At 34.6% G+C, this 12,277-nt stretch overlaps 2 protein-coding genes across 2 annotated transcripts; one reads left to right on the top strand and one right to left on the bottom strand.

Annotated features, from left to right (window-relative positions):
- The first annotated feature begins 3,066 nt into the window (after positions 1-3,066).
- On the top strand, positions 3,067-4,370 carry LOC108335280 (uncharacterized). Its single transcript, XM_017571259.2, has 4 exons — positions 3,067-3,258; positions 3,439-3,561; positions 3,654-3,756; positions 3,836-4,370. Exons 1-4 carry the CDS (start codon positions 3,164-3,166, stop codon positions 4,076-4,078), a joined length of 564 nt encoding a protein of 187 aa, XP_017426748.2. The 5' UTR covers positions 3,067-3,163; the 3' UTR covers positions 4,079-4,370.
- Positions 4,371-5,290: 920 nt separating this feature from the next.
- Positions 5,291-11,558, bottom strand: LOC108335840 (probable protein S-acyltransferase 22). The gene is made up of 10 exons (XM_017572016.2): positions 11,233-11,558; positions 10,825-11,094; positions 10,618-10,731; positions 8,671-9,078; positions 8,305-8,373; positions 8,152-8,223; positions 7,511-7,639; positions 7,278-7,358; positions 6,952-7,137; positions 5,291-6,339 (listed from the first exon to the last, which is right to left on the bottom strand). Exons 2-10 carry the CDS (start codon positions 10,864-10,866, stop codon positions 5,560-5,562), a joined length of 1,881 nt encoding a protein of 626 aa, XP_017427505.1. The 5' UTR covers positions 10,867-11,094; positions 11,233-11,558; the 3' UTR covers positions 5,291-5,559.
- Between the last annotated feature and the right edge of the window lie 719 nt (positions 11,559-12,277).

The following is a 12,277-nucleotide window of genomic DNA, read 5'->3' as shown; positions in this document are numbered from 1 at the left end:
CAGGAAAATATTTGAGTGTGTGTATTGTGAGATTTTCCTATCAAACTCCACCACATCTAGGGTGTCTCTGCCAATGAACATGAATCTAACATGAACATGAACGTGGGAAACAACGAAGGAACAACAACACCAGCACATGCGTTAGCACCAACTTCGACACCAACAATGATAGTTCCTATAGTGCCAAATGCAACAATGACAACAAGATTGGTAACAACAACACTAGGGAGCATGGGAGGCAAGGGAGTTTTGACTTGCTTGAAAAGAAGAAGATAAAGAGGTCGAGAAAGTATGATGCATATGGGAACCTAAAGGTGAGTGGAACCCTGACACCAGCTCCACCAGGTTTCACTTTGTCCATACCTTCTGAGTTCTCTAAGAAAAGGGGTTGTGGTAAACAAACAGCTTTTGGCATTGGCCAACCAAAAAATCCATGTTGTTAGCATAAAGCTAAAAAGCTGAAATTTTGATGATGTCTTAAAGTAAAGCTTCAAGTTCTCTTGTTGCGGGAAGATTGAATACTTATTTTTTATGTTAAAGCTTTTTGTAATTTAGTAGATTTATGTATAGAGTGTTTTATATTTGATTCTATGTATTGTTTGCCTTAAGTTGCGTTTAAATGCGTTTTGAATCAGAAAACTTCATTTTATACTCAAGATAATCCATTATCAATAATCGATCATATGACTTGCCATAATCGATTATCACGAACAATTATGAGATTTTTTCAAGCAAGTTTTTGACTCTTGTGCATTCATTGATGCATAATCGATTTCCATAATTGGATAATTGATTATTACACGATAAATAGCTGACAACAGATTTTTGGAAGTATCCTTGAGTTAGATCTTTACAAATTATATTGGAACTCTCATTCTAACATACAAGATACGAAATAAGTGTATTTTGAAATTCTTATCTGCTGTGTGGGGTGATAAGTGTTCTAGGGTTTGTGTAACCCTTGTGTTGTGGCTTTGATAACTTGGCATATTGGTATAGAGCGAGAACTTTCACTGGGAGTGTGAATGAGTGTTACTTTTGCTGAGTTGAAAGTATGTCATCCTTTGTGAAGATTCAAAGGAGTTGTGCATCCTTTGTGAAAATTCAAAGAAGGTGGTCATACTTCGTGAAGCATTTGGAGGAGGTGTTCATCCCTTGTGGGTTTGAGGAGAAGTGAATTTCATCTCTTGTGGTAACAAGAGAGGTGTTTTAACCTTAAACTTGTTTATTTTTTCTGTGATTGTAATAGTTTGTTGGTTTGTGCTAGTGGAACATTAATTCTCAGTTGAGTTAATTAACAACTAGATGTAGGATTTGTGTGATCTGAATCACTATAAAAATTAGCTGTGCAACTTTCTTTTTTTCTTACTCTTTAATTTGTTTAAATTGTTTTAAGAAATTTTTATATTTACGAGAAATTATTAAAAAAACGATTTGTGATAAGAAACCAATTCATTCTTTTAGTTTGTTGAACACGCTAATCATTCGGCTACATTGCTCTGACACATGTTCATGCTTCTTCCACGTTCCTAGACCATGTACCACCTGCAACACAAAATAAATGGGTGACAAACCATGAAATAACAAAACCAGAAGTGTACATGCCATTGGAATCAAATAAGGAAATTTTGGAATAGGTTATATCTGCATTAGAACCAAATACGCTATGCTCGTAACCGATTACGAGTTCTTCATCTTTTCTTCTACATAAAGTAGAATCTATTCCACCTCCTTAGAATCGAATATGAGTTCAGTCTTCATCTTCAAACAATGCATGTGTATTTTGAATATTAATATCAATCGGAATTAATTCCCTCACTTCTTGAAATCGATTTCATCATGTTGTATGAACTTTTTACCTTGAATGATAGAAAAAGATAAATTGAGTTTTTCACAAAGAATCATTGTAAATCTTTTCCTATCAGCAAAGATAAAACAAGCCTTGCATCTCGCAAAAATATTACTAGGATTATATCATAAATTTATATATTGGCACTATTTAGAAAGTGAAATCGTTTGGTTATCTAATTATTATGATTCATCATAAATAATTTATGAATTTATATATACTTTCACTTCTAATTATCACAATTACTATCATAGATTCAGGATTATCTAAATAATAACTTTCTATTAAATTAAAATTTGTCCTCATAAAATCGTGTTCAATATGTAAACGGTGTTAATGACGTGGATAAACTTGCAGAAAAACTTCATCATAAAGGAAAGGGAGCAGTGTATATATCTCTTCTAAAATGTTATATATCAATGAAATTGCATAAATTTTAATTATAATGTTAAATTTAGACTTCTAAGATCGTAAATAAATTTCATGACCTTATTAATATAACTATTGAAAATAAATTAAATAATAAGATTATTTCCGCATTGTATTTCAACAATAATGTGAGTAGACAAATTATTATTTTTAATTTAGAAATTCTTATGAAAAACTTGGATGGTCCTATTTTCCTAGGTATTTCACTTTTATATTCTTAAATTATAATTTTGATTTTTAATTTTTTTGTTTCTAATTTGTGATTTAGATTTGTGTATTTTAGCGTTCAGATTTTCAAAAAAAGTAATAATATTAGTCTAACTATTAATTTTTCGTATGTTTTCTTATGTTTTAATCAATGAGATTATATTTTAGTAATATATTAAATGAAAGCTTAAATTTATTTGTTATTCCTGTTAAATTTAGAAATTTTGGATTTAATCTCTAATAAATATTTTTCTTTAATTTTATTTAATCTTCTAAGGATATTCTATTTATTAACAAGATATTTCCTTATACTATAAAAATATGTATTGTTTGTTAAAATAAAAGAATTAAAAGCTTAGAAAGATATTTCAAAAACTTACTAAGAAAATTAAAAATAATAATAATAAATATAAATACATATTTTTTTAAAAACCAAATACAAAATTTGTAAATATTTGAAAGACTAAAAAATAAGGAAAAAGTTATTACATAGTAAATGAAAATTCAGCAATTTTTCAGAGAATAAAAATATTTAAATCTTAAAAAAATATAAAATTGAACTCCAATTTAAGTGCTGGAGCAAATACCCAGTGACAATGCATTGCTAAAACCCTTCGTCTTTCACTATATTCATATTCCACACTGCAACACCAACACCCAACACCAAGAAGCTAAACGATGTCGTTTATGCGGGGAGATTTGCTTTGTCGAACGAGGAAGGTGGTGAAGGGTCTAGCGAAGGCAGAACCCGTATGGCTGAAAGCGATGGAGCAGTTAGTCTCCTAATTCATATTCATCTTTTCCCTTTTCCATTTCCTAATTTCCATATCTTATCAATCTCTTTCTTTTTCTTCTTCATTTTTCCGATTCAATTCTTCATTTTTCCGATTCAATTCATTTTTCCATTTTTCTTTCAAATTTCTCTAATGTTTTATTTTTCACTGTGTTACCAGGGCGCCACCTGCAACATTTCCTGCGGTTGCTGGCAAAATTCCGACCATCAGTCTTCCTGAGGATGTCTATGTGAAGAAGTTCTATAAAAAGTATCCGGAATCCAAACACCATGACCCTATTAAGTATTCTCCTTTTTCCTTCTCTCTGTTTCCTATGTTCGCCCTATTCTTCTTTCTCTGTTGCTCTTTCGGATACGTGATTCATGTTTCCACAGGTTTCATGCTTTTGATCCTCCTCCTTCTCGTATCTTTGCCTTGAGGGTTCTTCAATTGAAAGACCATGGTGTTAGTGAGGACCGAGCAATGGCTATAGCTGATGTATGTAACCTACTTTGCTTCCTCAACAACTTATCTCTACAATTTCTTTCTCTAACAATGAGTTTATTGTTTTTCTTAGATGGAATATCTGACAGAGAAGAAAGCAAAGAAGAAAGCATATAGCCGTTTGAAAGAAATTGCACGTCTTCAAGGAAAGAAACCTCCTCCAAACCCATATCCTAGTGCTATCAAGGAGATACAAGCCGAGGAGAGGAAATATGTTCGTGATCGTTTCTTTAATCCAAAGATACTCGAAATTGTGAAGCAACAGAAAGCCGAGGCAATGGAGAGATTCAGTGCCCGTGCTGGTGCTGATTGGTGACTTTTGAGGGAAACTTAAACTACATTCAATGTTTGCCTCTCACGATAATGTTTATCATTCACCCATTGAAAGCTGCCTATTTCTTCCTCATATGAGGTGAAATATTTACTTGTTGTAATAGATAAATTTCACTAGAAAGCTTTACAAAATTTCTTGTGAAGGTCATTTCTTCCAGGCTACTCAAGTTTTGTTAGAGCAGCAAATACTTGCCTTGTTTTGAGCTCTCTCTTTTGTTGAATTTGAACCTTAACCAGTTTTTCATGGAATGTCTTTGGGCATGCCATCACTAAAATGTGTTTCCTTTGATAAACACTGGGTTTGAAAGTCGGAGGACAAGGTTAGGTATTCATGGGACGATTACATGTGCATAATTCATATTGGATGTCGTGTTTGTATTGTATGTTTCAAATTATAGATGTGTACAAAACAATCAAATGATTAATGAGCATGTGAGTGATAAAACGTTTATCCATTTGGATGTATAGATTCATAGAAATGAATCAAGTTATGTTTTATAAAAAATAATGTAGATGTATGTTTACCAAAAGGGTAAAAATTAAATTAAATGCAAAAGTTAAAATGAAAAGATAAACATTAATCATAAAGGTTAAAAAAAACAAATCTTAAATTTGGAGGCCGAACATTAATTTTCAAATTGTTATGACAATTTTGGTTATTTTAATAATAAAAAAAGCACTATTGCAATTCTATCCAAACACTCCTTGTTCCATAAGCTCTCTTGTACACAGGTACAAATAGGTATTATCTAAATAATACAATACCTAAAAGAAGTTTTTCACATTAAAGAGCTTTTAGATAAGTTCTTCTATTGTAAGTTTTTGTACATAGGTTTACCCAAACAGACCGTAAGAAAAGAACTCACAATTTAGACAATATTAATGATCGAGTTATTCAAATTTCTAAGCGATGTAGACAACATTAATGATCGAGTTATTCAAATTTCTAAGAACGCTGTCTGTAAAAAAGATAATAAAGTTGGAAAAATCATGTGGAAATTCGGAATATACAATGCAGTAAACACTTAACCAATTCCCATGCATTAAAATTGTTTCAATCTCATCTTCAAATTATTTTTCCAGAAAAGTTTAGTGATATGGTCTATAAAAACACAAGTAAATAAGTTGATTTGAACTTGTAAGTTAAAAAAATATGAAAACAACTTAATTTATGAGAGGACTAGGCTGAGAAAACTTTTATGAAAATAGGGATCACAAAACAATGTATTGATTGGGAAGCTCAAGCTCATGAGTTACTGTGACCTAAAACTTTGTACATGGGTTTCCACTTAGTTTCCCACTTAGCCTACCACCAAAACTCTGAGGAGCATCAATTCAACCTCAAGGTGAGGGTTAAGGGATGTTGAAGTTGAAGTACCTTTGGGCTCACAAATCAAAGAATCAACAATTCCCATCAATATAATCTTAAAATAGTTTTTTCTAATTAATCAACACCCAAATTGGTCACAACTTTCTACAATGAACCAGGCTAGATGATGGTTTTGGATCAAAAGCTCTCTCCTCTTGATCACCACTGAACAGCAGATTAGTCCAATTTGTGGACCTCTGAACAACCCTGCTGGGAACCCTGTCACTATCTTCCCCACCAGAGGCCTCATACCCATCACTGGTTGACCTTGACAAAGGGATTCCCTTCAGGTTTGCACCACCAATGGCAGAAAGACTGGCAAGCCTTCTTGCCTCTTCGGCTTCAGTCGAAGACACCCGAAACGGGTGAATGTCCGGCGAGTCTAAACTGCTTTCGGGCGATGAAGCAACAATCCCACCTGAGCTTGACACAGCCTGACTTGCTTGAAACACACCACGTGCCTCCAGCTGCAGAGGTGCTAAACTAGATGTTCCACTGAATCCTTTGGCAATGATGTTGCTGGAAGAAAATTTTGGTATGGCCTCCATAGGCAAATCCGCTGGTAGGCGAATCCGTTTGCCTGCCCGTCGTCTGTTGGTCTCAACCCTGGGGCTCATACGCCGGCCGCTGCTGCCGGAGTTGTGGTCTGGTTCCAGCCTGAAAGGCTCATTGTTGTGTCTTGTCACAGGCTGAAGAATTTTCGATTTTTTCCTTGCTTCTGCTGCAGCCTTGGAAACCTCTTCAGCATTCAACCGTGCCAGCGTCCATGGACTGATTTTGATTGCTCCAGGATTCTTTTTCTTAACCGGCTCGTCTCTTGCTGTCTTCTTTCCCAAAGAGCTTACAGATGCTGTTTCTGGGGGCACTACATCAAACTGCATAATGCAAACCATCACATCTACGGAATTCTCCTATAACTAACTACACATCTTGAACATAGCCAATTTGATAGGTTTAAGAAAATATTTCATTCCCTTTCATTAATATCACTGAACTTTTATGTTTTATTCAGTAACAATTTTCAATAATTAAGTCACTCATTCAAATGATAGCAGACTTTGATGCACCTATCCTTCAATTTGTCACAAATCCAATATGTATATATTCTTCATTGATGCTTCAAATGTATGAAACACTTATACTTTTATGATTAAAATAACTTATACTTTGTTATTTTGACAATGTCCAAGAAATGTGATAATTCGGATCCACAATTGCAATTATATATTCACTATGTTTTAAGAATTTCTATATATATGTCAGTATCTTGTTATTTTCAAAATAAGCATATAGTCATATCAAATAAACCTCATATCCAATACACACATAGCATTCATGCATCATAGATGCCAGGTATACACAAAATTCAAGCATTATGTACCAGTGCTGTAAATGGAAAACCTCATAAGGAATTCCATTCAGAGGTCCTAATGTAAAATACAGAAATATAAAATATACTAATAGCAGTAGTGATATGAAAATGTTACCTGATCTTCAAGGAACAGCCGTGGCGGTGTACACCATGCACCACGATGGAAAGTAGTAAAGGAGCTTGCACTGCTCAATCCAGTAAGTGAGCTAACAGGTGACATTTGCGGACTCTGCTGACCTCCAATTTGCTGCTCCTGCTCCTGCTCCCTCAAAGCTATGATGTAATCATATGTGCTGATTCCCTGCATAGTCGAATGATAATAATCATTATATTTAGTACTAAAAATCTTTGTTGTTTCAAAATGGGATGAATTCGTAATTTGCATCAAGGAAAACATACTAAGGCCTTTGGGAAGAAAATTTATACAATTGCCTAGCTTACCTTTTTAATGAGAAGAATGTGAAAGAAAAACAGCTGCACAAGGGGTAAGGTAGCAATCATAGCCAAAATGGTGCAGACTGCCTGTGAAAAGAAGAGGTTTGTCATGAATAAGAATAAAAGAACACCGGAGAGAAAGAAGCTGAAGAACAAATCAACTACAGAACAAAAGAATAAATATTTAGCGTGCATAGTAACCACATAATATGCACCACGAATGTAAGCAAAATGCTCACCACAACAATGACAAAGGGAACAAGAGAGAAACTGCTCCCTAACTTGGTGGAGATATCCACAGAAAATTTCTTCTTCTCAACAAAACAGCAGATAAGCACAAGTATCCCAGTCAACCACTGAAGTATAAGCTGCAATCCCAAGCCCAAGGTGCACATACCTGTCAATAGTTAATCAAAATGAAAATGACTAGGAAATTAAAAATGCTTACTCTGGGGTTTTCTTCAGGTTTTGGCATGTTGCTTCCAACAAGTTGGGCTTTAGGACAGTAGGACAGTTCAACTTTTGACACTTGATAGTATGAATATCAGGTATTTGACACGGAAACTAGGGAAACAAAATAGATAAGCATGTTTCTTGGTTTCAAGATCATGCAAAAGTTATCAAGTTTTGCTGACTAAGATCTCATCTCCTTGTCCAGTTCCAGTACAATGGGGCACTAAGGCAGTCACAAAGTCGTGAAGGAATAGTATTTGGAAAATAAAGGATTCTGGAATGCTGGTGATCTGGTGCAGAATTATTCTTGAATAATATGGCCAAGGTAGGGTATGGTTTATACTTTATTCATAGTTGCAGAGTTTATGTAATGCAACATTTAAACATGTGAATGGCAAGAAAGGTATAGGCAGACAATTTTTCTTACCAAGAGGAGAGCAGCAACCATAAGGGTGAAAAATTTTCTGTAGTTCCTTTTCCCAATACAGTTGTTGAGCCACTACAAAATCCAAGAAGCAACAGTCCTTTCAGAGATAGACATCAACTGATAAGCAAAAAAATAGATCTTAGATTATCATACTCTGCAATGATGATCAAAGCGATCAACACACTTGTCACAGACCCTACAGTGCTTGCTGTACTTGAAGACCTGTAACAACAGCATTCCTCAATGGTTTAACTCTTTTCATTACCAAAATTGACAGAATGAAACCTCCAAGCATTCATGTAATGCTATAAATATATGCATTTCAAGATGAACACAAATTTGTAAGACAAATGAAATTTTTAAGTATTAGAGGAATAAACGTGTGGAATATCTGAGTTCAGCTTGCAGGACTGCTAACATGAAATTATATGTTATCCCCTAGTGGCAACATATTTCAGACGGAACTGATACAATAAGCATGGAGGACCTAAGGTTTTCAGTCAAAATGCTTCTGCTCACCTCAACTTCACACAAACTGCAATAGAACATGCCATCTTCACTTGCTTGTTGATCACAAGATTCCTTACTTGAACTTGAGCAGCCACAGATATAAGCACAAGGAGAGCAAACCAATAGGAGACATGAAGAAGAAGGTGAAGATGATGCACTTTTCTTCTCTGCGGAAATAGCAGCATCTTTAAAACTAGCTTCAGTTCCCAATTCTTCCTTTTCCATCGATTTTGGACCAACGGTTGAAGCATTCCCATCATGCATTGATGAAGCTGATTCCCCTCCTAGTTTAGAACTCTTGAGCCCATCAAGCTGTTTGCTATCAGGAATTTTAAGATATTTTTTGGACTTGAAAACACCAGGATCTGCAGGATCAGATGCTGCACACCAAATGTACAGTGCAAAGACACATGTAATCTGGCAAGAAGAGTGGTGTTATTGAACATGATAATGTCCTTCGTGCAGTTTAAGATAAATACATAGATAGTTTCCATTTTTTATAAGTAGATACAATTAATATCAAAATAACAATTTGCCACTCAATATTGGTTAAGCATATTCCAAACACATACAAAGCCAGAAATATTGACCCACAGATAGAATAATACAAGCTCTGTAGAAGTTAGCAGTCCTAAAAAGGCCATATGTGAGGTAGGCTACATTGATCAAATCAAATGATGTCATATAATAATATGTCAAAAATAATCATTCAAATAGCGCACAGAAACCAGAAGTTTGCCAATCAATTTTGCCAACTAAGTGTTTGATGCAAATTACTCAACTAAATGCAAATATTTTATTGCAGCTAGTGTTCATGGATTTTTTACAACAATTCATTTTACCGAAAAGTTTTACAAAATGATCTTGAAACAGCTTTCATTAAAGTTCTAAGCAAGCTCAGCTATTACTTAAATGCAAATCCCAAACTCTCAAGAGAGTACCTAAACCATTATTGGCAATAATCTCCAAACAAAACCACCTGCAAGTTGCAACTGGGCAGTGTCATGCTATGTTCCAACAGCCTTTGGATGACTATTAATTTGAATAGCTCTCAAAATTCAAAAAACTAGTATTAGCATCATAATGTTTGCGCATTGCTCCCATGTTTTTCTCTTAAAATCTTAAACTGAAAAGCTCAAGACAATGCTAATGATTTAACAGTTGCCATAATGACTAGCAAACAGAGCTATCTCAGTCATTGATCACTGTGTCATCAGAAATCATGCATAATAGTTCCAATTTCCACATTGCAGAGACAGGAAGACAACTCTGTAGCAAATTGTCACCCATATTCAGACACTGACTGGTTGTACATTTAACCAGAATGTGGACGCTATTGCAAAATTCAATGCCACCCTCTTTAAGTAGCAAGTTCATGGTAGCTTCCATGAATATGTCCCAGTTTTGACCAAGGGCGTGCTCAGTAACTTTACTTGTATCAACATCCCTCCAAAGAGGAGGGTGATTGCCAGAATTAACAAGAAGGCCAAAAAAGGAATGTGATAAAAAAAATATTCAGTGCTATCTTGGATTTAAAAATCTCAAACATGTTTGAATTTGGAGAATAATTTCCGAACACACATACGTGTGCCTTGTTTGACATCAAAAACAATAATGAAAGCCAGCACAGTTTAAAGCCTTAATTATCAAAAATCAATTCAATAATTGGGAAGATAATTTAATTACGGGTATATAACAAGGGTTCAAATAGCCTCTCATAAGATATGCACAGACAGCTCCATACAACATTAAATTGAAGACCAAATGCTAAAAAAATATTGCATATATAAAGTAAGGAACAAAAAGGAAACCAGATTAGAGATTAACATTAGAGACATATGAAACCAAAACCTTGAATCAGAAAGCAACAATCACAGATCTCATCACACCCTCTACTAACCCACTCATATAAAGTAAAATGAGCTAAAAGCAGATGAAGGTTCAAGATTGGGTTACCAGGGGTGTGTAGAGGCCCATGACAACATACTGGTACATCTTCTTCCCAACAAAAGGAGCAAAAAATACATAGAAGGCAAATCCCAGAGCCAAAAACACAGCAATAGCCACCACCTTCACAAAAACAAAATATTCTCAAAATGACAAACCGCCCCACTGAACAAAAGCAACAAATCCTGTAAAAAATAATAAAAATTGAAACTTTACCTGGAGAGGATGATAAGGTAGCTGCCATCCATTCTTCCTCATCTTTCAGTATGAATGCAAACACAAACTCTGAAGCGGAAGTACACAAAGTACAAAAAGCCACACAAATGTAGGTAGCACCAACCAGAAAGAGAACTATAGAGCACTGCTATTCACCCTCTTTCACCACTTTCCCTCAAGTTCATTTCTAGGGAAGGGATGAAAAACCAAAGATTTCACTCCGGGACCAGCAAAAACACTTAACTTGCAATGACATGCTGGTACAAAGAGCTGGCAGAAAGAGATGTATCAGAGAGAGAGGAAGAGAGAGACAGAAAATGGGTCAGATTTTGTATGTGAAGCGAGAAGTGCTAAAGGGTATGCAGAGTGAGGAAATGTTTGTCTGGTTCACCCAGAGACAAACCTTACCCAGGTCATGGAAGATGTAAAGAAATGGCCTTTTTCTGGATTTAGGAGTTGGGGTGGTTTTGTTGCTTGCAAAGCTTTTTACTTTTGCTGCAGAGAATAGATCTCTATGCGGTGGGAATGAGTTTGATTTCCTTTCTTTGCTGTGAAATTCACCTCATCTCATGACCCACCCTTTTACTTTTTGGGGTACTACTATTACCCTCTGTGTTGTCCTGTGCTGTGCATTACCTTTTTCCATAGGCAAAATCATGTGTTACTCGCAAGCCACTGCCATGGACAGTTGTTTTGGTTCTGCTTTTGTTAATTGCCAACAATCCCTTAAAAGCTAGCTCAGGAAACGCACACACCCATTCTTTCTCTTCTTCTTTTTATTCAAAAATTGTAGCAGTAATAAATAGTAATAAATTGTATAATAAGTGTATTCCCATATAATTAAATCCAATGAGTAATAACAATCTCACTGTTTTGTGTTTGACCATGTTCGCTTTCTTTATTACTTGTTTGTTTTTCCTTGTACTGTGCAATGATACTAGGAAATTACTATGTTGGAGTTTTGCTCTTGTAAGGTGGGGTAACACTGTCTGTTGTCACCCTCAGAGAAAAAGAAAAAAAAAACTTTGTTTATATGAATTGTGTGTAATTGAAAACATGTTTATGCATGGATAAGAAACTTATATCAAGTTTATGCTCAGATCAGTTTGGTCAAAGTGCTTATTCTATTCTGTTTAACTCCTAAAACTAGAGCAGTTTAGTGTTAGAACCAACCATTAAACTGATGAAATTCAATTTTTAATGCTTCAATTCAAGCTAAACGTGAAAAAAAAATAGTATTTAATTTTTAGAAAATGATAAATGTTTATTTAGATCACTAATTTCCATATGATTGATTTTTATAGCATATAAAATCATTTTGAATAACTTACATGATGAATGGAATTGTTTTAATTAGTAATATTTTTTAAAAACTGTTAAATTTTAATTCAAAGATAAATATGAAGTGAGAATGACATAAAGTAACTGAAAATAGAATTGCCAAACTGTTTCA

The sequence above is a fragment of the Vigna angularis genome, chromosome 10 (assembly GCF_016808095.1).
Source record: "Vigna angularis cultivar LongXiaoDou No.4 chromosome 10, ASM1680809v1, whole genome shotgun sequence".
Classification (NCBI taxonomy): domain Eukaryota; kingdom Viridiplantae; phylum Streptophyta; class Magnoliopsida; order Fabales; family Fabaceae; genus Vigna; species Vigna angularis.
Note: the sequence above shows the minus strand (reverse complement) of the source record. Positions and strands in the feature narration are given on the sequence as shown.